The following is a 27,197-nucleotide window of genomic DNA, read 5'->3' as shown; positions in this document are numbered from 1 at the left end:
AGTGGAGCGACTCAGGTCGAGTTGCAGGCTCCCTGACCGCCTCAGGCCAAGCCGCTCAGCGATCGCGGGGCGCTAAACGTGCCAGCGGTTGCGACTGAGCCATTGGCTCACACGAGTGTGCGAAATAATTTAGCAGGTAGTGCGTCCATCTACGCCGATTCAGATAGATCGGTGAGTACGAAGTACCACGCGCTTAGAGTAAGTTCTTGGGTAGAAGACTCGGAGCGCGGAGTACAGACAACTACGTCAAATGAAACGCCGGTGCCAGCCTCGTTAGGCAAAGGTAGCGTAGCCAACGTGAAGCGATCTGAAAATAGACAAGCTAAAAAGATAGAAACTTTCGGGGTTAGCGATGCGAGAACGTGGCCGTCGGATACTGATTGTTGTGATACGCGGACAGAAAAATCGCTTAGAAAAAAGGTAGAGAAGCCAAGCAGAGAAAGCGGCTGTCCGCAAATAAAGTATATCAATGGTATACCTGCGGACGGGGTAAGCGTACTCAACGCATGGTCTTTCCGCTTTTCGGGTAAAAACGGTATGAACGCGTCAAGTTTTCTATCAGTCTTAAGCGATTGTCAGCGCTATTACGGGATTCCTGACGAAGAGTTGCTTATCACGATAGGTACTACATTTCACGATAAAGCGCGCTCGTGGTATGAGGTTAATCGCAGTGTGTGGAAGACGCTGAAAGACTTAAAAATAAGTTTCTCTAGCGAATTCTGCCGGAGATTAAATAGAGAGCAACTTTACGGCGAGTTGCGTTAACGGACACAGGGTGAAAACGATAAGATATCGGGTTACATCGCGGCTTTCCAGACGATTTTGCGTCGTTTTGACCCACCGGTATCGGTAAAACTCCAGCTAGCGATGATTATAGAGGGTCTACATCCAAGATATAAACAATATCTTGAAACTAAGACCTTCTCTGATCTAAATAGTTTTAAAGAGGCAGGTTTGGCGCTCGAAGATCGTATGGCCGGTTGGAAAAGGTGGAATAAGCCGCCAACGGCCAACGCGACGTTAATTCCCGACTCGGCGTATGCAGACACGAAGAAGTCTACCGGTAAACAGAAATCGGTCAAAACCATAGACAGCTTAAACGACGCGATTGATGAGGTCCTAACTATTGAATCTTCTAAAAAGAAAGCGCAGCAGCAGAGCAAGAAACTAGGAAATAAGGGCAAGAAGCAAAAAGGAAATTGCCATAGCTACAGCTGATAAGCAACAACCACAAGCGACAAACCAGATTGCGAACGGAGCAACGCTTTCTCGTCAGAACACACAGGCTTCGTGGGCCCCGGCTGCAGGTGTAGCCCCTAGCTTGGTTCCGGAGCAGCGCAATCAAGGAGGTAACAATTCAAATAAGCCATTTACGGGGGCCTGTTTCAATTGCAACTCTTTAGGGCATAGGAAGTCTTAATGCCCAGTAGCTTAGGTTAATCTGCGGGTAGTTTGCTACAAATGCCGACAACCAGGGCATTATGCCAACAACTGCCCGACGCGAATTTCGGAGCCGACGCTTTACTGTCAGGTTTGTGGGACAATCGGCTACGTGTACAGTGATTGCCCTACCAGCAACCAGGTGAAGCAGGGAAATCTCAGTCGGGGGCCGTCGACCGCTCGACGACTCCTGCCTAAGATGGATCGAGCGGGCGATTGAGGTAGAGAAGGTGCTTCGCGCAAGGAGCGAAGGCACCTAGGACGAAAGGAATAGAGTTTAGGTAAAAAAGGAAGGCCAGTTCTACGCCTCCACTCTTAAACGAGTTAATAGCGGAATATTTGCAAGTCAAAGCTATAGTCAAGCGTGCAGTATTTGTAGAATATGAGGATCCGGAAAAAGGTAGTAGGGAAATTGTAGAGTTTAAAAACGTGTTTAAAGGCGAGTTTAGTAAGTCGACATTGAAAGAGTTTCGGGCGCAGAGTGACGAAGGCGTGAGTTTTCCTAGTAGGATCAGCATCGAATCCGAAGAGGTAAATAAACGCAACTCGTTACAGCAAGACGCGGAAAGTCTTCAAAAAGGTCGCCATACTAATACGCGGGAAATTTTGCCCGATAAGGATGCGCATGATGCGATCGGGTTTAACAAATTTTGCGAGATAGATAGCTCGCCCAAGAAGTGCCCAGCGAGGCAAAGTGAGTTGCCATTGTTGCGCACGAACACAAGTGAGGCAGGTTCGAGTATTTCGCCCACGGTTGGGCAGGCTTCGGAAAAGGCCGTTGCTTTAGGAAATCAGGACGAACCTGTGGTAGAATTTGTTGGCGAGAAAGCGAGCTCAGGCGCTGCGCTCCCGTCGGAGCGGGCTGCGAAAAAGGTCATGGTCACGCGCGATAGAAGTGAGCTTGTTGATAATAGGGTTTTGTTGTTCGGACATTCGGTCGTCGGTACCGACGCACATTCCGTTTTGGTGAGGGAGGGTCTGAGTGGAACTCAGAAAACCCGAAGAAACCGGCAGATGAATCGGATGCAGCGTTAGTCGCAGTTGTAGAAAACAGGTTCTTTATCAAGGTCGACATAGGCGGGCAAGTCTATACAGCGCTGCTAGATTCAGGTGCTTAGGTATCAGTAGTAGAACCAAATCTCGGCTTACGGTTTAGGGACCGTTTAAAGCCCCCTACGATATTCATACAGGACATCTGAGAGAAGCCGCGAAAGCTGAGTTTTGAAATTGGTGCTAGGACGGATTGGTTAATTGCGACGGTAGTATCTACGCCTAAGCACGACTTGATTCTAGGAGCTGACTTCTGGATAGCGTGGAATATAAATATTAGCTACGGTAATCACGCTTGGCGAGCAGATGACCAAGGCGATTGATATCCGTTAGTAGAGCAGAGTAGTAACGAAATAGTCGTTTTGGCGGAATGCACAGGTTTAAGTAAGTACGAGGAGGCTCAGCGAGAGAAAATCCTTTACGATGCCGAGATTGCCTCCTGCATCTCGTAGTTGGCCAGAACGTCGGTTAGTGGAGGCGAAGACGGAAAGGCGAAGGAATTCATTTATCGCCGACTTTGCCCTCACCTCCAACGCCGTTCGTAGGCGATCGACGAGGGGTACGATTACTAACGGGTAATCGAAAGGCAGGCTCGATAATCCGGCTCGCGGCGCCAACGCGTGAAGCGATACGTCGGAGCGCTGCGTTTAGGCTTACGACGCTTTGTATCCGCGAGGCGTCGGGAAAGTCGAGGGTTATCGCGGCAAAAAGGGGAATTGCCTTTCCTCAGGTGGAGTCGAGCAGCCAAGGCGAGAGATTGCCGGGCTCTCGAGCCGCCGCGGCTGGCTATCTCGCTGGCAGAGTGGCGAACAGAAGCCGAAGCACGAGGGCTTCAATCGGTAGAGGGAGCAGGAGTCAGGCATAAGTAACTACCAATGATCCTGGTGATGGAGTTGAGGTAGATAACTAAACGTTTGTGAGATACAAAGAGATTTATTTGATTTGTAGAAGTTGCAGAAACAACCTACCGTTACGGCGGGTAGAGCGGTACTGTCTGTAGTTGCGGTCGCCGGTCGAGGCGACGGTTCGGCGCTGTGCGCTAAAGCGGTGGTCGCCTGTGTAGATCCCTACACGCTCCCCCTCTATAAAAATCGCAAGAGGCGATTCGGATTTACAATGAAATAAATAACTTACAGACTAATTTTACAAATTAACGGTCTATAAACTAATCACTCGGAATTCGGAAGACTTCGTTAGCTGCTAAATTGACGGTGACGGTCTTACGCTGCTGAGCTTTTCTCGAAGGATAAGTTTTAAGAGCCGGTCGTTGCGGTGGTGCAAAGTCTCGCGTGGATGTTTGGTTCGGAGCGGCGGGCTGGGTAGCGAGATTTAGAGGTGTGCAAGCTCGATTAGTTGCAGGGTGCTGCGAAGCAGGTGAGCTTGCCGTGCTCGGAAGCTGATGCACCAGCAATGATCGGGTGATGTGTTCGTCATTTGTTAGAAGCTGCACACTGGTCGTATTTTGTTGCAAAAATGTAGGTAGCGGCGCGCTATTAGATTCGTCGAGGAAGGGTGCTGGTTTTAAAAGCTCGGTAGACACAACTTTAGGTACACCTTTCACTTCTATTATGAAGTTCAAGTCGTTGATCCACTCCAGGTCTTTGTAAGGACCCGTGTATGGACGCTCGAGGGACTTCCTGACGGCCTTAGTAAGCAAAAATACATGTATGCAGGTGTGTAGGTCCTTGAAAAAGAAAGCACGCGACCTGTATTTTTGTGTGACTGGTGTCGGCCTTACTTTGCGCATATGCTCGCGAAATTCTTCGAGGAATATTTGAGGATCGGGCGTGAATTTTCCTTCGAGAAAAAATTCTCCGGGAACACGCAGTACGGTGCTGTATACGTATTCCGCAGGTGAAACGCCCGTTTCCTCGCGAACATGGATGCGAAGTCCGAGAAGAACAGTTGGAAGTACGGCATGCCAATTCTCGTCGTTGTGGCACATGATAGCCGCTTTCATCGTACGATGCCAGCGCTCTATCATTCCATTCGCTTTCGGATGCCAGGCTGTGATGCGAATCCGTTCTCAGCCTATGAACGAGAGGAGGGCTTTGGTAAGTTGCGCTTCAATCGGCACACCCAGTTGTCGTAAAAGGCTCGACTAACTGTTTGGGCGGTTTTGTCGCGGATCGGAACCGCTTCTGTCCACCGTGAGAAACGATCAATCATCGTCAGGCAATAAACGAAGCCGTGAGATCGTTTGAGCTCGCCGATTAGGTCCAAGTGGACGTGTTAGAAGCGACCGTCCGGTGCGACGAACGGCGCCGGACTGTTTCTGACGTGCCCGGATATTTTCGATGCCTGGCAGTCGAGGCATGTTTTGCACCAAAGTTTTACGTCTTTGTGCATATTAGGCCAAACGTAGCGCTGTCTAATTACCTGATCGGTAACCTTCGGACCGCCGTGAGCCAGTGAGTGGAACTGGTCGAACACGCGTTTGCGGAAGGGTTTTGGAATGTAGGGTCTAAGAACGGTGCCGCTCTGGTCGACGCAAATACGGTGGCGGTCTTGTTCCCATTCGAGAAAAATGAGCTTCACGGAATGCTTATCGGTGTTCGTACGGAGTTCTGCGAGTTCTGTATCTTCGGTTTGGGCTTTCGTTAGATCGAGCATGTTAAGCTCGAGCGGGAGACGAACTGACTCGACACGGAATAAGCAGTCGGCTACAACGTTCTTAGATCCTGAGAGGTGCTTGATCTCGGTGGTAAATTGAGAGATGTAGCAAAGTTGACGACGACGGTGCGGGGAAGCTTTGTCTGAACGCTGTGCAAACGCAAATACGAGAGCCTTGTGGTCTATTACAATTTTAAACTCTCTTCCCTCGAGAAAGTCTCTAAAATATTTGATCGCTTCGTAAATCGCAGTTAGCTCGCGGTCGTACGTGTCGTAGTTGAGTTGCGCTTTGGTGAATTTGCGTGAGAAAAACGCCAAAGGTTTCCACGAGCCGTCGAGGAACTGTTCGAGGGCCGCGCCCATTGCTATATCTGACTTCGTCTGTTACGACGCGTGTTTTTGCGTGGGGGAGGGATGGCTCAACAGTACGGCGTTAACGAGGTCGAATTTAGCTTTATCGAAAGCTGCCTCCGCTGTTGGAATCCATTCGACGGGCCTTTTGTCGTTCTTCCACGCATTGTATGTGTACTTGTACAAGCTCGCTTGCTCGGCAGCTGCATGTGGGAGATTACGACGGTAAAAGTTGATGAGGCTCAGGAATGAACGAAGTGCAGATATATTCTGCGGCTTCGGAAATTCGGTGATCGCGCGCACCATCTCAGTCGTCGGCTTCGAGCCTTCGCTGTTCATCAGGTACGAAAGAAAAACGACATCGTTTTTGCCAAATTCACATTTAGTAAGGTTGAGTTTAAGACCCGCAAGCTTAAGTCGCTCCAAAACGATGCGCAAGTGTCTCTCGTGTTCGTCAGCGTCGACAGAAGAGATTAGAATGTCATCGATATAGACGAAAACGAAATCTAGGCCTTGGAAGACTTGTTTAATGTATCGTTGGAATGATTGTGCAGCATTGCGGAGGCCGAAAGGCATGAAAATGAATTCAAAGAGACCAAAAGGTGTGATCACTGCTATTTTTATTACGTCAACGGGGGCGACGGGAATTTGGTGTAGGCTCGATGAAGGTCGAGCTTAGAAAAAATCGTTTTTCCGTGCAAATTGACGGCATAGTCGTGAAGATGGGGTACGGGGAACTTGTCGGGCTTGCTAACGGCGTTCAACTGACGGTAGTCACCGCAGATACGCCATGTTCTGTCTTTTTTGCGCGTCATGTTAATAGGACTCGCCCAGGGGCTTTTAGATTGTTGACAGATGCCCTGCTTAATCAACTCATCGAACTCAGCTTGAGCGGCCTTGTATTTCTCGGGGTCGAGGCGCCTGGCTCGTTCGGCGACCGGGGGTCTTGAGGTTTCGATGTAGTGAAATATATCGTGTGTAGTTATAGGTTTCGTCTGCTTGGAGCTAGAGACTTCAGGGTATTGCGACACGATATTTGCGAATCTATTCGTATGGTCGATTATTTTAACTGATGCGACGGCGGATGACTTGAGGTAGCCATCTGCCGACAGACTAGCGTGTCTGTCGATCAAGCGGCGGCCACGCACGTCAACGAGGAGTCCGAAATAGTCGATCAAGTCCGCTCCTATATAGGCGCTGGGGACTGCTGCAACAATAAAGTTCCAAACGATGGGTCGTCCTAAGTGAAGGTCAAGTGAAAGTTTGTTTTCACTATAGGTCTTGATGAGGGTGCCGTTTGCTGCATATAGTACTAAATCGCTGGGTCTTGCATTTGGGTTAGTGACGGGGATGAGAGAGACGTCAGCGCCCGTGTCAACTAAAAAATGCAGACCTGTGGTATGGTCGCGGATATGGAAGCGTTTGGAAACTCCTTCTTCGTTCATAGCTTCCACATGGTGAGAAGGGGTTAGTTTTCCGGCTTCCAAGAGCAAGGCTGAAAGCACTTGCGCGCCTCTGCGCCGTACTTTGCGTGAATGCGGCATAGCCTATTAGCTTGCGTTGAGAAGGAAGAAGACTTGTTGTTCGCATTCTGGTTGTGCGGATGCTTATGCTGAGAGCGATATCGACCGTGGTTAGGGCGGTTGATCTTGGCTTCGAGTTTCGCGACCTGAGCCGTCAACTCGGCTAGCTGATTCTCTAGGCTTGGAGTTCGCCTAAAGTTTCGAGGTTGGTGACGTTAGAAACCGCTAGTGCTGCTCTGCCAGGGGCTGGAAGCTGCTCGAGGAAAACGGATTGGATGATGTTGTCGGTCGCATCAGTGTTCCGAGCTTTCAGCCTTGTAATGATGAGAGACGGTTTGCCGTCTGTAGGGACTTGACCTTTCATCATCCGTCGTAAACGCGTTTCTGCAGAAGAGCTGTAGGCTGCTATCAGTTTGTCCTTCATGAGTTGATACAAGTTGTCCGTCCGTGGATGTCGTTGCAGAAGTTCGGAGACAACTTGGAGAGCTTCGATATCCAGCTTCTCAGCGACGAAGTCAGCCTTGGTTGGAGACGTGGTGATTCCGGCGTTGCGCAAGGTTATTTCAGCTTGGAGAAACCACGTGTTAACGTCCACGCGCGAAAAAGCGGGGATTTTCGGTTGACGGTAGCTCGCGTTGATTTGGGGGGGTGGATTGGGTACTTGCGCTTGGTTAGCGTTGCGTAGCTTGGTGATGGCTTGCTGAGCAACCGCTAGCTGTTGTTGGAGGGTTTGGAATTCTTCCACAGTCGGTGTCGCCGGTGGGACCATTTCGAAAGTGTGATCGTAAAGGTGGTCGAAAAGGAGAGAAAAAATGTTGTCGATTTTTCGATTCCCTCGCGTCCTGATAATGTCGTTACGTGTGAGTAGTTCACAATGTTCCCTTACTGCGCTCACAGACGCCTCACAAAGTTTCGCAACAAATTTTCGACCAAACACACGCCGCAACTCGCGATCTATTCTCTCCTTTGTTCACAACGCGAAAAAACAAAAAAAATTCCAATGAAAAAGAATAAATCGTGTCGATATGAAAAAGAAAACAACGCGGCGCATGTGTAACGGGCGTCGGGTTCTCGGAATCGGGTATTGGCGCGCGAATGTAAACACGTTCGCTCGTGTTCCTTTTCTGTACGCGACGCACGTATGTACCTACGTGAAACTTCTCGTGTAGTCGTTGTACTCGGAGATGATGTCTGATGATCGCCGTTGCTGCAGGTGCTGCGCAGGTGTGGCGACTGATCCGGCCGCGGCGACGAGTTGCGAAAAACGTGCCTCGTACTTTTCCTTCTTCGGGTATCGGCTTCGCGCCGGGGATACCCTCTTCGGGTGTTGGCTTCACGCCAGGGACACCCTCTTCAGGAAGTGACCTCACGCCTGCCTTCCACCGGTGCTCCTCTTGAGATTGTCGCGATCGTGGCCTTTGGCGCGCCGGCGATTGGAAAAAAAACTAGCACGGACCTGCTCGTGCGCGTCTCGCTAAGAGAGAATTTTGCGATTCTCCCGCTCCCGTATCTCGAGGATTTTTCGACTCGAGGGTGTAGTCCTTGGTCTTCGCTCCTATTCGAAGTCGGGGTCACCAATGTAACTACCAATGATCCTGGCGATGGAGTTGAGGTAGATAACTAAACGTTTGTGAGATACAAAGAGATTTATTTGACTTGTAGAAGTTACAGGAACAACCTACCGTTACGGCGGGGAGAGCGGTACTGTCTGTACTTGCGGTCGCCGGTCGAGGCGAAGGTGCGGCGCTGTGCGCTAAAGCGGTGGTCGCCTGTGTAAATCCCTACACATATTGGAGGTGGTGGTGACCTCGAACGACTCCGAGGAAGAGACGATACTGGCTCGCGAGCTACCTCGAGTAGCTCCGCAACCGCACGTCCACGCTCCTTTCCCATATAAGCCGCTCGCGCATTACAGGTCGGACCCCGCGTACCAGTTTGATCGCCGGGATGGGCCCGCGCAATTCCCTCCAGCCGGCTATTTGGAAGATGAGAGGAAAAAGGAGGCTGAGGCTCGGCAAAATGCGGGAAAGAGGAAACGTTCCATGCGTTTTGACCTCATCGCATGTAACTTCGAGAAACCGTCCTCCAGTCGGTCGTCGAGAGCATCTCGGGCAGCGAAGGGAGTTGTTGTTGAGACGACAGGCTCTCTCCAGCCACTGGTTGCTTCGGCGACTGATGGAGGAAAGACCTCGAGAATTGGTACGAGTACTGCTGCCGGAAAGATGAAAGAGGACCCAGTAGTACCGGTGCGACCAGCCCTTAAGCCGGTACGATCACTTACGTCTTCCCAGGCGGCAAACTCAACCTCCACCTCAGCGCTTCCTTGTTGAGTAGATGAGACAGGATTTCGCCTGGTCCGAGGTAGTTTTTTGCAGGGCCTGGCCCCGGTCCCTTGAGAGCCAGAATTGGACGTGCCCTCGTTCCGCTGCTTTAATTGTAGCACGGTGTCACATCCGAGGGCGGCCTGCAAGGAACCGCCTAATCCGCGTCCGGTATGCCGGAATTGCGGGCGACTCGGCGTCCTCGTTTACGACTGTCCGCGCTGCCGCGAGGCCTTTAGGACGGATCAGGTGCGCAGGTTGCTCGTGGAGGAGGGAAAGACTCGGGAACGCTCCATTCATCCGCTAGGACTCCAGGCTTCGTGGTCGGAAACCGTAGAGCCGGAGTCAATGGTCCCTGAGGCGAGGATTCTTTTGGTCCTGAGTCTTCCGTCGGGGAGCCAAAGGCGAAGAAACCCCGACATAGATACGGTAAGAGGCACAGGGAGAGGCTCGCGCGTAAAATACTTGCCGCAGAGGGAAACCAAGCTGAAGCCAATACAACCAGCACCGCGCGAGTAGAGGTCGCGACGCGGATGGAACAGGCGCTGGTATCCGCGAGTCTGCCGGTGGATCGTAACGTCAGGGTAACTGGGCCCGACACGGCTAAGGTTGCCGGCTATAGCTTATCCGGATTATGCTCACCTCCACTTACGGTGGAAGAGCTCCGAGCGCTCAGGCACCTGTATTTGGAGTCGCTTGAGCGACAACAACAGTGGTAAGTTCCTTTTGTCTAGTTTAAGATTTGGTTATGTCACCATCTTTGGGGTATCGTGGATTGGTCGATTCTCCGCGATGACGGGCTTGGTATTTCGATTTCATGTTCCGGGTAAAACGATAAATTTTGTCCTTGGTCTAATTTGGTTCTTACAAACCTAGACTTAAGTTTAATTAAGCTATGTTTATGTTGTTTATTTAAGTATGAGCGTTTAGCATTGGTTGCCAGTTGCTAGTTGAGAGAGAGATTGTGAGGGTGGAGATTAGGCCGTTCGCAAGTGCGAACTGTGGCCTGGAAGGGGGTTTGACGAGAGCAAGTGTTGCGCTTGTTCTCGTCGGAATTTTCCCCAATTCCCCCTCTCTCGGCAAGGCACGGTAACCAGCGTTAGGCGTATTTAAGAATGCTCCGAATGCATGGTCTTTGTTTCAGCCGACGAAGTTTGACGAGCGAAGCCGAGCCGACCCGAAGCTGTTACGTTGGTGACAGAGTATAGAGGTGTTAGAAAGAGAGAGAGATAGTTGGGGGCGTGCGTGCCCTACGAAACATTAGGCAGGCGCGCGTCGTGAACTAATTAGCTCATTGGTAGCGCGCCGCCTAATAGGTAGGTCAAGTGGGGAGAGAAAAAGAACGAGGAAGAAGCTGTCGATCGCGAGAGAGAAAGCGAACGACACAGACGGTAGTAAGTCGAGCTGCTAGTCAGATGGTTTTCCAGCCGATCCGAAGACAGACGGTAGTGTGTCGAGTAGTCAGAGTCAGAAGGTTTCCAGTAAAACGATAGACGGCCAGCGGTATCAAAAAGTCGAAGTCCAGCTTAGGACAAAGGGCCAGCCGAACGCACACACCGCCAAGGGCCAAAGAGAATTGAGAGGACAGAGGACGACTGCCTTGTTCCAGCATCTGCTCGGGACGCTACTCGGAAAAGCCGGCACGAGTTGCCCAGCGACAGCCAGCAACATCGAACGCATGGCGCAGCCAGGCCTCCCGTTCCAGTATCGAAGGTCAAGTCTCGCAAGTTAATTTCTCTCTCTCTTTCTCTCTCTCTCTTCAGCGATATGGCACAGCGCGTAATTGTAAACGTTAGGTAGATAGCAAGGCGTGCACACGCCGACTACCTGCCCTAATTACGGTCGGCGTCATATATCGTTCAAATAGAAATCGTCCAGGCGATCCCTCGCCGGGCATCGTTCTCTTTTAGTTAAGTAGCCTAAGTCGGTTCGTCGTCAAGGCGGTCATCTGTCGGGCGATGCGCGTTGTATTTCGTATAGATTTATAAGCGCGATAAGTTAGTTAATTTGTTCTTTGTTCTCTATTTTAATAGGTGTTAAGAACACCGTTGTGTTCTATAATGTTGAGACGTTTCAGCAACACTGTTTTGTTCATTAGATTAATTGTAAGATTTGTGAAAGTTGATTATAAGAGTTCATATTATAACGCGGTTTATAATTATGCGGTTGTTCATGTACGGTTTTGAAGCTCAAGTGTAATGTGACTTTGATTTGATTTAAATTAGATTTGTTTAAATGCGAATTTTTCTTGTGTATATAATTCCCTTACCACTTTCATTTTTTTGCCTTTTCCCCCTTCACGCCTCAATTGCTATGAGCGAGTGCGCCTCACTTGCCCACCTTAAAAACTGATAAAGAACGAGCTTTCGTTACAAGTAATAAACTGAAATTATTTCTCACTTATAAAGGTGATGGTTGTATAGAATTTACTACTGCACATATATATATAGACATATATATATATGGGTGATTCCAGCAGTTTTTTAAAATTGGCTGCGCAGGGGGGTCAGCCGATCTTCTCGGCGATTTTTTCTATGATAGAGTATGTCAAAAAAAGCCTTTTGACTATCTCAGATTTTCGTTAAAATATATATATGTCCATATATATTTTTTCAAAGTCTGAAAATCTGCCTGTTTTTGGCTATTTTTGAAAAATCGTAGCTCCGCGAGTTTTCAATATTTTTCAATGTGCGACATCTCATTTCATTCGTCTACTTTTATACTTTCAAGAAAAAAATTGTTTATTTATAAAAAGTGACAGCTACCGGGTGTACTCTGACAATATTGGTACGCCTTTAGGGTCAATTTGATGCTCATATTCCGAGCACTGTAACTTGGCCAATTTTCAATATTTTTGAATCAACCGCGTGTCATTTTTTTTGTCTTTTTAAGGCCTGTAATTTGAGATCCGGCACATCTCAATGAACGCATTAAAACTAGAGATATAGCCGTTTGAAAATGACCATTTTTTGAAAAAATCGAAATCGCCAATTTTTGAAATCGTTTTATTTGAAAATGAAAAAGGGTCATATCGTGAAAATTTCAGAGCATGTTCTACTCGATTTCAGCTAACTAAAACCGCCTCAAAGTAGAAAAAAAATTGAATGCGTTTTTTTTTCGCCTTTGAAAATGTATATTTTTGAAAAAACGGCCAACTTTTATCGGCTATATCTCTGGTTCTAATGCATCGATTGAGATGCGCTGGATCTTAAATGAAAGGTCTTAAAAAGACAAAAAAAAATAACACACGGTTGATTCAAAAATATTAAAAAATGACCAAGTTACAGTACTCGGAATATGAGCATCAAATTGACCCTAAAAAGCGTACGAATATTGTCAGAGTACACCCGGTAGCTGTCACTTTTTATAAACGAACAATTTTTCATTTATTTTTCATTTATTTTTCACGCGAGGAGAGTGCCGCACACAGGGCTAGCGAACATCGCTATAACCCTGTCACATATGAATCATTAAATCCTAACCACTCTACGAAAACCTGATTATCACGCCTCTTAATAACCTTTTCTACTAGATAGATGTCAGGATATTTGGTTTTCTGAAGTTCCTGTTCATAGAAGCCACCTGGGATAGGCTATTATTTTGATAATCTATCAAGTGATAAGTAGTAGGATTTGTTTGTGTCACGCGCACAATTCTAAATATTTTTGTTGACCAATTTGGTGTATACCCTTTTTCAAATTTTTGTTTCGCTATGCTCACTCTGATTTGTCGCCAACTTTGAACTTTGACTTTCTTCTTCTTCCAACGTCTTATACAAAATTTTTTAAAAAATTTAAGCTTGATTCGCCGCTGTAACTTGGATAGGTTTCATATCAATAGTTCTGTGTTTGCGATTATTGTAAGCAGCTGTGAGCTCCGATAGTACGTCGAACCATTTGTAGTTCCCACGGAGACTAAACTTTTTCTACATAGCATTCTTTAACGTGCGATTAAATCATTCGCATGTCGTTTGATATATATATATATATATATATATATATATAAAATTACTTATTGCATCAATAACCCAAACTAGCGTTCTTTTTTATTGCTTTGCTTATTTGCTTATCAAATTACACTTAAGAGTATTTCTATTATATATAAAGATTCGAATAATTTATTTCAGGATTTACCTGTTGCTGCAATGAAACAGTTTATTTCCAAAAACACTGTAGCTAACATAACTTGGTTGCAGTTTATATCTGACGAAGATAGTAAAGAGCCGGTAAATTATTCATAGATATAATGATTTATACCTATATAATGTATACAAAAATTTATGTCATTGATATCTAATTTAAAGAAGGCGATATGGAGCGAGTCCTCGCGGACTTGCAGCTAACCGGGGGTGGTTTACATCAAACCCTTTTTATTCTATTTCTCTTTTTTATCGTACATGTAGCGCGTACATATTAGTACGTGTAGAAATTCAAGATGAACGGCTGTAAAATAGATGTGTTTTACAAGCATCTCAAATTTCGCTTGAGTTTCTATGGTTTGATTTATAATCAATAGCTTTATCATAAATATTTATAATCAATTGCTAAAAGCGCTTATACATGGAACATGACCAACTATTGATCATATTTCAAGAGCAAAGCCAATAGATTTTTATATATGACAAACGCAGACTGTGCGAACATACACCACAATTTACCCAACCAACTCAATACAATAGTGACTCGTTTTTCCAACTTATAATATATAATAGGCAATACAAATTTTATTTATTTAAGCACAAACTCCCACGATGCAGATCTAACCGCCGCTCTGTTAAGCACGTATAGTTATACGTGTATTCGCCTTTACGTCAGATTATTTCGTTTTAATGTCTTCATTCCAACTAAGTTGAACTCACCTTACGAGTAAGTCACTTGACTTGTGACACTCGATCTATCTTAGGTGTGATTGACTTTATGCCTAATCCGCTTAATCCCCTAGATAAAATCAGTTTCAAACCTAAGCCTTTATAAATTGCTTAAGCTAATAGGAAATGAAATGACGTAATCGGCGAATAAAATTAACTAAGTTTAATCAATAAAAACTAGTCTTTTATGGGCCGAAAGACTAACGCACGCCATAGGATTTACAATGATAATTTAGAATTAAGTGAGAGAGAGAGAGAATTCGAAAATTACCGCGAAAGCTAACGCTTGGTGCAAATACAAAAATATTCAAAATCGCGGTTGACAAAATACTTTTGATCGTATTTTGTCACACAACAATAAAGTACCTCTACCCTGCGGTGCAATTACGGTGATAAGCCGTAATTGTTGATGAAGAAAATCAACTATCGATGCTCCTCCAATTGATTAGCTGCGCTGCCTCATTCTCCAATCTGCTGCAATTTGCTGCTGCTATACTGCTGCTGCTTGCTGTTGCACTCCCGCACGTAAAAAAAATCGTACCAGAAAACTTTTTGAAAGCGGCGAAACACAGTGCAAAACAATTTAACGGTATTATCGCGAAAGCAGCTGAGGCTTAACTGTCTATTTCAAACTCTCGCGCGCCTTCTCTCTCTCTCAATTGTTCAAACTAACACGCGAGTAATAGAATCGCGAACAGATCGATTAATTGAATCGACTACCGTTGCAATTGTTATCATCACTGTTTTAGTTATCATCCAATTTTAGTTATAAGGGCTTCCACATATAAGTCGGCTTTGCTCCATATGAGTCACTAATTTCGCTAATCACTTGTTATTTATATATACTTCGTACTCTTCTGATCTCACGCGTTATTGAGTAAGAAGTCGTTTCAAATAGAATAAAGTAAATGTATCTAATATTATTTATGATGCATAATTTTAATCTTATATATGAAAATCAAATTTATGTAATGAAAATATATAATTATTTGGAATCGAATTGAGTAAAGACAGGCTTTGCCCTAGTTTCTCATGGTGCGAAGTGTCCCATAAGCTGAGCATAACTCTCTCTTGGAAAACAGGATATGATTCAGCCCAAGTTTCTCATAAATGATAATAGAAGATAGAAGGCTTGCTTAGCTAATTACAAGAGAGAAATAACTAAATAACTTAGATATAAGTCAAGTTTATTCAATCTCAAGCGTTCACTTTGCAAGGCTAGGATAGTAGCTCTCACCTGTGCAAAATTGAGCAGATTTGTACACAAATTTTAGAGCCCTATTTATTATCGTTTGTAGACATTATTACAAATGAGAAATAATTAAATTGATTAATAATATTTGAATAATAATTAATTTACGTTTTTGGCCATATCTTATAATGTAATATAAAATCGGCTATTTAAAATTTATCAATTCTAACCATTTTGTCAGTAAGTACAAAATCAACGCTCTCGACTAATATACTTTTACTTGTTTAAGTCAATTATTAATTTTATATTAATTGATAACAAAAGTAACTAAGTTTCTATCAATAAAAAGAATTTTTACTCGTGTTCCTAAGATGTCATCTCAAGCTCAGAATATTCGCTTTATTACAGTAATTAATATATGTAAAGTTATAAATAAATTAAGTTTGTACATTAAAGTTCAATGATATGTAATAGTTAAAAGTAGGTATAAAGAAAGGCCTTAGCTCAGGGGAGTAGCCGCTCACTGAGCTGATTTCCTGAGCTGATGCCTGTGCATCTTCAGCTCAGCACTATCAACTCACTTCCCCTCCTCTTACGTGCTTCGGCACAGTCGACTCACCTCCCCCCCACTAAGCTGATATCCGTGCGTTATATGTTCTACATTTTCGGTTCATTGTGCCCTATTGAGCTGATATGCTCTCTGAGCCGATGCCCGTGTGTTCGCATGCTTTCCATCTCCAACGTACAGATCGGCGGATCGAACCCGCGTCCTCTGGATCCGCAGGCCGATGCTATACCGCGACAGGCACTGCGAATAGTACCTCGGACAGTTCTTATTGTGTATATTAGCTACTAATTTACTATACTAAATTACTATTTTGTAGCGAGAGGTGCCGTTGACTGCGTCGTCCATAAGGGACAGTCGTTTTTTTCCCCGCGATAACGAGATCGTGCAGTATTTCCGATGTGGATGGTCCTGCTGGGGTATTTTCGGGAGTTGGCGACCGCGATCGGAATAACTGGCACACGAGATGTTTCACGAGTCCGGTGCGATCTACGTGCCGCCTGCTTCCGCGCTGTGGTGGAGATTCCATCCACTGCGACCGACGTCTGTAACAACCAGCAGCGCAGGATGCGCAGTCGTAGCCCTCGCAGTCACGCATGGTATCGTCATGATCGTCGACCTGCAAAGAAGAAACAAAAGAAATTTATAATAAACTACCCCGATTAGAAAAAAGAATTATTATCTGTATTGGCAAAAAAAATTCATACCTTTCCTCGTTGCCCTTGCTCCTCTGGTGAAACGAAATTCACCAAGAGTGTTGAGGCGTCGCGAGATCCGTGAAGGATGCTGGAGGCATCAGCAGATCAACGTGTGTCACGCGTCGTGGTGGTGGTGGTGGACGCGTGACGATAACCTCGCACACCATCGCCACGTCATTATCATCGTCATGAGATCTGTAAAAAAATTATATAGAAAAAAATTATTTATATATGTAATATAATATATATATATTATATATTATATATAATATATAATATATATATTATATATATATATATATATATATATATATATATATATATATATATATATATATATATATATATATATATATATATATATATATATTTATTTATTTATTTATTTATTTATTTACAACTTATGTTACATTTGATTTACAATTCTTACTTTACTATTTGTGTCTCGTGTCTAGTTTGTGTAGTTATTAATGTATGTGTTTTGTGTGTGTTTTTTGTGTATATGTATACGTATGTACGAGGGTGGTCCGATAAGTACTTAGCATACAAAAGAAAAACGAAAATTTTGGAAAACTGGCGTTTTATTTTTCAACATAGTCTCCTTTTAGTTCGATACACTTGGCCCAACGATGCTCCAACTTCTTTAACCCGTCTGAAAAATACGTTTCCTCGAAGTCTGAAAAGTAGGCTTCCGTGGCAGCGATTACGTCTTCATTCGACTCAAATTTCTGCCCGGTGAGTGACTTTTTCAAGTTTGAAGACAAAAATAAGTCACACGGGGCTAAATCTGAAGAATACGGTGGATGGGGCAGCAGTTCGTAGCCTAATTCGACCAATTTGGCCATGGCGACGGCGGAGGTGTGAGCCGGTGCGTTGTCATGGTGGAAGAGCACTTTTTTCTTCGTCAAATGGGGCCGTTTTTTCTGCAATTCGACGTCGAATCGGCCCAATAATTCGGCATAGTACAGCCCTGTGATCGCTTTGCCCGTCTCCAGGTAGTCGATGTAGATCACACCTTGTGAATCCCAGAAAACGGTGGCCATCACCTTTCCAGCCGATGGAGCAGTCTTCGCCTTGTTCAGAGCACTTTCGCCGAGTAAAGTTCACTGTTTCCTTGGTCTCTGGTGTATACCAGTGGATACATGTTTCGTCGACTGTCACGAAACAACGCAGAAACTCCTTCGGATTGCGCTTAAACAGCGTCAGACATCGCTCTGAAGTTGTCTCACGATTGCGTTTGTTGTCCGGAGTGAGCAAACACGGCACCCGTCGCGCCGACAGCTTTCTCATGCCCAAAATTTCATGCAGGACATGACCCACGCGGTCTTTTGAGATGTCGTCGATCTACTAATACGAGATCGTGAATTTTTGTCACGTTATGTTCCGTGGTAGCCGTTTTCGGAGCACTTGAACGTGGCTCTTCAAAAATCGACGTGCGACCACGTTGAAACTCGTTAAACCAATTTTTGACAGTCGCCATCGAAGGCGAAGAGTCACCGTACATAGCATCCGAGCGCTTTTTGATTTCGCTGCGCGATTTCCCTTCCAAAAATAAAAATCGAATCACCGACCGATACTGCTCTTTTTCCATTTTTCAAAAATCAACAGACACATTTGCTTTTACACGCTCTCAAAAATAAACGACAACTCCGATCCGGCTGAAATCTTGGCAGTAACCATCGAAAAGGTTGTACTACGTGATAGAATATTTCTTTTGCGAGAGTGGCGCCATCGGGCGGTGAGGCTAAGTACTTATCGGACCACCCTCGTAGGTGTGTCTGCAACTCTTGGATCTCTGTCTTCTGCGCCTGTCTGTTCAGCTTTTCTTCTCATTGTTCTGTTGCTTAATCTTCTCTTTCCCTCTCTGTCTCCGAGATCTGCCTTTTCCGCTCTTCTGTTTTTCTCCTTCGACTTCTTCCTTTGCTACTTTCTTTTGCCTTTTCACCTTTGCCTTTCTTTTGCTTTAGCTCTCCTTCTTGCTAATCATTTCTCTTGTCTTTCACCTTATTAGGGCTTTGAGACCTTTTTCTCATTTCCTATTGCTCCCTCTGCCTTTCATTTTCTCAATCTCACTTATTTTCTTTAGTGTCTTATAATTTTATTTTCTTGTTTTCCTTTTTCTTTCTCTTCTTCGTTTCTTCTTCTTTTCCATTCTTGCTCCGTCATCGAATACTTGCTTCCTCTCACTTGTGTAGTTGCTAGTACTTTTGTTTTGTGTGTGTGTGTGTGTATGTGTATGTGTATGTTTGCGTATATATGCGTGTATGTAGATGTGTCTCCGAGTCTTGTGTCTGTGTCTTCTCTTTCCGTCTGTCCTTATGGTCTTGTAATTTCGTTTTCTTGTTTTTCTTTTTCTTTCTCCTCTTCGTTTCTTCTTCTTTTTCATTTTAGCCCCATCATCAACGCTATCTTTTCTTTGCTTCCTATTATTATTATTTCCCATTCTTCTCCTTCCTTTTTGCTTTTTTCACATTTTTCTACTATGTGCTTTCAATTTTCTTCCTCTTTCATACACATTCTGCATCTCTTATTTTCTTCTTTTTCTCAATACCTGCTTCCTCTAGTTTCATTATCTAACCTAAACTTTTCCCTTATTTGTAGGCCTTTTATTCTTCCCTCTCCTTGAATTTCCTTTAATCTATACTTTTTCATTTCATCTTTCAGTTCTTTCCACTCGTTTATGTACCTTGACTTTTCTAGCTTTTCTTCTAGTTCTTTTTCTTCTTTTTTCTTTAGCTCTCCTATTATTTCTTTCCAAAACTCTTCTCTCATATCGTCTCCCTCTTCCCTCTCTCTATATATTTTACTTTTTTCTAGCCTTTCCTCTCTCTCCTCCTTCTTATCATTTTTATCTTTTTCATTTCTCTTGCTTTTCATTAGTTCTCTCCATGATTCTTTTTTTATTGAACCATCTCTTTGTTCTCTTATTTTGTTTTCCTATCTCATTGCTCTTTTAATGCTGTTTCTTTCATTTCTTGTTTCCCATCGTATTAAGTAACTTGGCGTGTTTCTATCTAATCCCAATACCCACTGTATATATCTTTTAGTTGTAATCTCTCTATTTCTCTATATCTCTTCCATCCCCAGTTTTCTGCTCCATACATAATCACACTTTTCACCAGTGCGTCGAACAAGTTCATCCTTAACTCCCAATTTTCTCTAAATTACTTTTCTCCTAGCCCCCATATTCTTCCGAGTCCCATAGTCGTTTTTCCTTTTACCTTCTTTATCTGCTTTTTAATTCCGTTATTTCTGCTTATCACATATCCCAAGTAGTTGTACTCTATAACCATAACTATCTTCTCACCTTCCCATTCGAATTCCTCTTCCTTGCACCTTCCTCCTCCTCTCCTGCATTTCATCATCTTTGATTTTCCTACATTTAGCTCTAATCCCCTTTCTTCTAGGTATCTTTTTAATTTTTTTAGCATCGCTTTCATTCCAATTTCACTCTTTGCCATAATCACTATTTCATCTGCATATCCTAATGTCCGTATTTTCTTCCTTCCTATCACTATTCCTCCTTCTTGCACCTGTTTGATCTCGAATTCCAGGTCGGTGAAGGCAAGATTAAATAGCGTGTTGCTAAAAGGGCACCCTTGCCTTAGGCATTTGTAAGTCTCAAACTCCCCAATTATTTCTCCTCCAACTTTTACCTTACTCCCTGTTGTCTTATATATTTCTTCTATTCTTTTCCTGATTTTCCCATTTATCCCTTTCTCTTTCTTGATTTCCTATATTTTCTTCCTCTTTATTTTATCAGAAGCGGCTTTTATGTCGGTAAAGAATACATATAGTCTTTCTCCTTTTTCCCTTATTTCCTTCCCTATTATTGTTTTTAATATATTTATTGCGTCCATTGTTCCTCTTTTCTTCCATCTGCGTATCGCTTAGTGTTACTTTTGCATCTAGTTTTCTTTCCAGCTTTTTCCTGAGTATTTCCGCAAATATTTTATATCCCGTGTCCATCAGCGTTATTCCTCTATAGTTTTTTACTTCTTCTTTCCTTCCTTTCTTATATATTGGTACTATTATTTCCTTCCTTCATTCTTCTGGATATCCTTCTCCGTTCCATATTTCATTTAAGCATTTTGTTATATCTTTTAACAATTCTACCGTGCCTTTCATCCACGCTTCGTTTGCTATGCCATCTTATCCTGTCGCCTTTTTCTTATTACCTCTTTTACTTCTCTTACTTTGATCTCTTCACCTTCCTCTCTTTCGCTGTCTTCGGTTTCTTCCCCTTTGATTTCCTCCTTTTCTTTCTCTTCCAATTGTTCCTTGAAGTGCTTTAACCATTTTTCTTTCTCTATGTTTTCCTCTAATCTAATTCTTTTCTTTCTATTGTAATTCATTTTATCCCAGAATTTTCTTCTCGTCTTATGTTTTCTTATTTCTTCTGCCACTCTTTTCCCCTCAGCTTTTTTCGCTTTTCTGATTTCCTCTCTGTAATCTCATTTTGCTTCAAGGTATGTGCCTCTGTCTCCTTCCCCTTTTCTTACCTTATTTAACTCTGCCATTACCATAGCCCTTTTTATCCTACATTCTACTCTCCACCAGCTTTTTTTTATCCTTTTTTTGCTTATCTTCTTTTTTACGACTGCGATCCTCACTCTATTTTTATATCTTTCCATTTTTCTGTTCCCTCTATTACGTCTATCCATCTCTGATACTCTCTTATGCCTTCTTCGCTCCAGTCGTCTATCATTCTTTCTTCCTCTTCTTTTCTTTTTTCTGCTATTTTGTCTTCCAGTTCTACTGGTAAGTGGTCCGACTTTACCCTCTCTTTTATTTAAAACTTTTTTATTGCTTCATCACCTTCCTCGTTACCTACTATATAATCTATCTCTCGTTCCTATACATGTCATTTCTCCCTCTTTATCTCCTTCTTTTCTCCCATTCGTTATTACGAAACCCATTTCTCCTAGCCATTTTATCATTTCGTCTCCCTCTGTGTTTAACACTTTATCCTTGGCCTTTATTTCTTCTAGGTTTTCTTCTGTCTTTCATTCTCTCCCGTCATTTCCTGTTCTTGCGTTGAAGTCTCTTCCTATAATTATTGTTTTTCCACTGTTCTCCTCTATCTCTTCACTTAGATATTCATAGTTTTCCTTATTCTTATGTTGCATATACACCGTTGCTATCATGTATTTCTACCCTCCGATCTTTATTTCTCCTCCTATTTCCTCACTAGTCCTTTCTTTCTTTCATTTAACTTTACTCATCCCTTTCCTCTCTCTAACCACCATTATTGCTCCCACTATTTCTCTCTCCTTTTTTCCTTCCGTTCTTGAGTCACTCCACTCTATGCTATACCCTTTCAGTTACTTTACATCCCAGTTTTTGCCACTTGCCTCTTCATTCAAGTTTCCGTTATTCCTATTATTTCGAATTCCCTAACATATTCCCAGTCGTCTTCCTCCATGCTCCGAATCCCTGCCATGTTCCAGAATAATATCTTCACTGACTCTCTTCCCTCTCTCTCCCTCCCCTTCTCTCTCTCTTTTTTCCTTATTGTTTTCGAAACTCTTCCACTCTTTTCCCTACCATTTTTCCCTCTTTTTCGTTCCATCACCACTCTTCTTCCTCTGACTTCACCCCGTTATGCCACATCTTTACCTCCTTACCTTTACTTTTTATTTCTCTCGCTTTCCTTCTTACTTCCCCTCTTATCTTCCTCTGCTTCCACGTCCAGTCCTGATATATGTATATCTTTTTCAGTTTCAGCTTCTTTTTCCTCTTCATAATTCCTTCTTTCTGTTCCCATGAAGCGCATCTAATATGCCACATCTTTTTTCCTCTTTCTCTCCGATCACCCCTCCCGGTTGTCTCTCCTATTCTTCTCAGATTCACTATCTCCCCTTTCATTTATAGTTCTTCCCTTAATCAGTTCTCTACCTCTCCCTTCTTTTCCCATCTTAACCCACCCTCCAAGTCTGTCACTATTATACAAGGTAATTCAGAAGGATTATAGTTCCCGAAAATGGGCTATAGAAAAAAATTTTCTGAATAAATTGCCGTTTTCAAAAAATTTTCTGAATCGATTGCCGTTTTCAAAAAATTTTTGTCACCAATACTTTCCGAGAAAATTAATTTCAAAAATTAATAATTTCAACCAATCAGAGCGCCGTTTTGGTCGACGACCAAATATCTCCTCTTTTACTGTTTTTCCCTCCACTTGGCCATAGCAATCGAAGCGGTGATTGAGACGACGCGGTAACTAATATTGCAAAATATCATTGGTTACTTAACAACGCATCGGAGAAAGAACCGCCTTGTAAAGATGCCATTTTCTTAGAATAAACCGTCTAACAATGTCTTATAATTTATTTTTTTGATAACTTTATAATAAACATATAAATTTAAAGTAATTTTTCTAATCAATAGAAAAGTGACTCTTTTAGTTATTTTTAGAAATACAAATTATGAGCATTTAAGTAAAAATTCAATACTAAGACTTTTTTTATTGAGTGAGATTAATTGTTTCTCGCTCACCAATCAGTATTACTGACGGTGACAATACTATTCGTGAAACTTTTGCAGACACTTTTTTCGACCCTCGGAAAAGCCTTCGACATTAGCTACAGAGGAGTGGGTGAATGGCGCGCGGACAAGCGTACGAAAGAACGCGACTTCGATGTCGATTTAGGCAATGCTTTACCATTTCTATCGGAATGATCATTAAATTGAAAATTTATGCTACATAGCGTTAAATATACTATGCTATTTAATCTAATCATATTGAAAAATATCATATTGAAGTATATTCAATCATATTGAAAAATTATTTTTTCTTTTGTTGTTGCGAATATTCGAACAAATCGATGTCTTAGTAACTATTAAATGTTTATAACCAAATTGCTGATAGCGAAGTGGTTAGTTGGCAATTGTATTTTCTTTGGCTATGGCGGAAAATAAGTATATTTTGGTTCTGTGGAAAGATGACCCGAAAGAGTATAGTGTTGTGCAAAGCAAAAACGTGAGACAGAATAGGAATAGAATCAAAGTAAAATTTGGGAAGAAATGGCTTGAAGCGGAAATAATAGAAAGTAGTAGTGAGTAATTAAAGTTATTATTTTATTACATAAAATTATGCTGAAACTGGAGCTTTATGCTTTTTGTGGCGCAGTATGTACAAGTTACTTGGTTTAATATGGTATCTTCTGCATCATATAAAAAATAACAATTATATTATTATTTGGTGACATTATCCGTATAAATATATTCACTCTGCCCTACGAACTAGCAGATGACCCGACAATTGCTTCGCTTTCGCGATTTACCCGAGAATACCGAATCGCAGCCTGCTCTAATGTACCGATGCGACGGCTGCCCCGAGGAAAACCTGTGACGAAAACGTTAAATACTGCGCGTGGCCGCAAGAACTGCACACCATGTCGCAATAATGGCGCGATCCGGCGACTGCTAGTGTTCGCGCGCGAGCGAGAGAGAGAGAGAGAGAGACAGAGCGAAGGGGCTCACCGTAGTTGAGGCTGTTAATACTGTTGTTGCTAAGCTGTTGCTGAGTTTTTGTTGCTGAGCTGCGGCACGCAGGTCTAGTTGCCCTCTCAGATGTATCACCCACGATACTTTGTCGTCGTCGTACACAAATCTTGTGTTGTTCGCTTGTTGCTGCGGGATGCGTCTGCTTGCCACTACCGCTGGATAGAGAAGAACATCTCCGCTCGCGACGCGGACACACGTAAAGTCGCCCTCAACGCGCGGATCCCGCTTTATGCGCGTGCACCACACATGTTTTTCTCTTTTTCTTTCACGTCTTGGCTTCGCCCTCCTCGTCGCCGTTGTCGTTACCGTTGGTCCGTCGCCACATTACCACGTCGCATCTCCAAAATAAAAACACAACGCATCAGCAAGAATTCTCCTTGCTCATGACCTTGTGGCGACGGACAGGCACGGTGGAGCGAGAAACTGGGCAAGCTCGTGAGCGAGCATTCCCCGTTACATACTTTATAACTTAGATGTATATGAGATCAAACCCGATCAGCGCCTTGATGATTTTACGTCTTTGCAATCTGTAAATTTTATTTGCCATTAGACTCGATGATCACAAAGCAAGTTGACGCCAGAGAGTGTGCGGTGACGGGATTTAAAGTCAATTATAAAAGATAATCAGCGAGCACTTTTCTTTTCCAACTTGAATTTTATTTCGGCAAACAAAACATTTCGTTTCTCGTTTTCATTAAAATCGCGTGACAATTATATTAATCTCGGAGTCGAGTTTTTATCATCATATTCGGATTTCCGTGGCGCATTAATTCGCAAACATTGCTAATTTACAGACATTATCAAAATCCCGTTTCGGAAAGGCGATTTGATGCTTACATGGCATGGAGATGTTGAGTCCGCTGTTACCCAAGTTAATCGGATTCGCTGCGTTTCTGGCGATGATGCGATGTTTGAGATGTTGATAAGGGAAACGGTCTTCGTCCGATATACGTTTTTTGACATAGCTTGCCAATAGTAATACCGTTTCAGATAGCATGTTATTTTATAAATACCAAGGTGTTCTAGTTGCAAATGCCTTATCTCTATTAAATCTTTTTCTATTTCGTTTGGGACTATTATGCGCCAACAGTTGTTTTTATTCTCTTTTATAAGAGGTTTGACATTGTACTCGTTGTATAACTGCAAACAGTTATTTCCATTTCCTTCACTTTCTATTATCTCTAGAATCTTTTGACGGGCAACATCATTTTTTTGCATTTTGCCGATGATTTTTATGATTAGTTTACTGTAATTATGTAGCGATGAAATAACGATTGTTTCCTTGGTGTGTTCATGTAATGTAATTTTACGTCGGGGTTTCTACTAAAAAAATCAACTAAAAATTGTGTTGTCCTTTCCCCGGGAATGTACAATTGTGTATATAAATTGTTGAAGGCAAAGCGACTACCTGATCAAACGAGAATTGTGAAAAATCGTAGAATTCAAAAATTCCAATGATTTGTGATCGGTCACGATTTCAAAGTTCTGTCCCATCAGATACATACTAAATTTTGATATACTGTAAATGATTGCTAAAAGCTCCAGCTCTGTGGTCGTCCGCCTTGTTTTTGTATCCATCAAACATCTGCTCGCGAGGGAAACTATACATCTATCCCCGTTTTCGTCAATCTGAAAAAAGACTTCCAACTACACATTTGGCATGACATGACTCAAACAAACGGCGTTATAAAGTTTTGCTTGAAAACGTCAAATGCATTGGTATGCTCGTTTGTACAAAACCAGCCACTATCATCCTTCAATAGATCACGAAAAGGGGTAATAAAGTCGTTATATCTTATCGCAAAACGTCTGTAGTAGTTGCATATGCCAAAAATATGTTGCAGCCGTTGTTTGTTTCTTGGAATTAAAAAATTTACTATTACCTGAATACGATCCGGGTTAGCTTTGATCCCGTGAAATCATAAAACGAAACAGAGAAAAAGGATTTTGCTTAATAAGAATTGACATTTTCTTAAATTAATAGTAAATCCGCTTACCATTAGTTTCGAGAAAATCACTTGCAGGACTAATATTTGATGGTTGAAAGTTTGCGTTCCGATCGCACAGTCATCAACGTATGTGGCTGATTCTTTGTAAATAATTATATCCTTGGGGCTAACAGCTAGTGTGTGCGTTGCTCTACGCTTTTCCGATTTGAGGGTGGTATAGCGTCTTCAAGACATTACCACCCCTCTCTCTGGGCGCCAATAAGTTGGCACAGCCCACTGTCTTTCACCCCTTCGCTTTCAAATACATTGGGGATCCAGAAGTCAAGTTTGCTACGACATCCCTGGCGCACTCAGTGAGTCGGAGCCTTTTTAATCTAAGGCGGCGACCTCCTCGAAAGGAGTACCGATCTTTTCACGGTTCGACGCTCAAGGAGAGCGGAACTAAAGGCTTGACCCTCGGTTTGGGCGCGACGGGACTCTAGTTGCCCCAACGTCTACTGCGTCGGAAGCACGCAGCATACAAATCTTACGAGATTTGCTTGACCTGGTACCACTACCCCGCAGAGGCCAACCCAAATTGGGATGTCGGAAGGGAGGCTCAGCCAGGACAGCCAGAGGAGGATTCTTAAGATGATCGACCAACTAAGTCCCCCTTCCTGGGCTCGCGTTCGAAAAACATCCCACCCTGCGTACCTGTATTAAGGGATTTCTCCCACGACTCACAGGTCCATCGCTTCGACATACCGAGGTACGTCTCCCCATTGCGTTTCGGTCATCCCCGCTCACGCTGGTGGGTATCCGTCATTCGAAAGGTTGTTATTATCCCGTTTTGTCCCAAAGTCAGATCTCGCTTTCTAAAGAATGGTTTTATGGCTTGGTTGATACTGATGTTTGCTCTTTCGATTTGGTTTTTTTTGACTTTTATGTCAGGACGGGGTCTCGTCTAGCCGACAAGGCGACTCCCCAGGCAGTTTTCAGTATTCTTGCCTGTTATGCCACGCATTCAGTTCAAAACTCTGTCATTGGGTCAGAACGAGGTTCATCGCGTTCAAGTATTCAAACTTCAGAGTTTAGTTCTGAAGTTGATGTTCAAAAATTATCGTTCGAAATTTGAAGCTTTAT

The 27,197-nt window shown here is 43.3% G+C and overlaps 1 protein-coding gene across 4 annotated transcripts in view; it reads left to right on the top strand.

Moving 5' to 3' along the window:
• The window catches only part of LOC131669076 (glutamate receptor ionotropic, kainate 2-like), a 1,402,504-nt gene that overhangs the window by 440,567 nt on the left and 934,740 nt on the right, over positions 1-27,197 (top strand). For all 4 annotated transcript variants that reach the window (XM_058943701.1, XM_058943682.1, XM_058943691.1 and 1 more), the window contains one exon: positions 13,425-13,523. In XM_058943701.1, the coding sequence (XP_058799684.1) occupies positions 13,425-13,523 (99 nt within the window). The remainder of the gene's footprint in view (positions 1-13,424; positions 13,524-27,197) is intronic.

This window comes from Phymastichus coffea, unplaced genomic scaffold (genome assembly GCF_024137745.1).
Source record: "Phymastichus coffea isolate CEN01 unplaced genomic scaffold, Cenicafe_Pcof_1.1 PCOF00007, whole genome shotgun sequence".
Taxonomy (NCBI): domain Eukaryota; kingdom Metazoa; phylum Arthropoda; class Insecta; order Hymenoptera; family Eulophidae; genus Phymastichus; species Phymastichus coffea.
The sequence above is the reverse complement of the archived record's forward strand: the minus strand, read 5'-3'. Positions and strand labels throughout refer to the sequence as shown.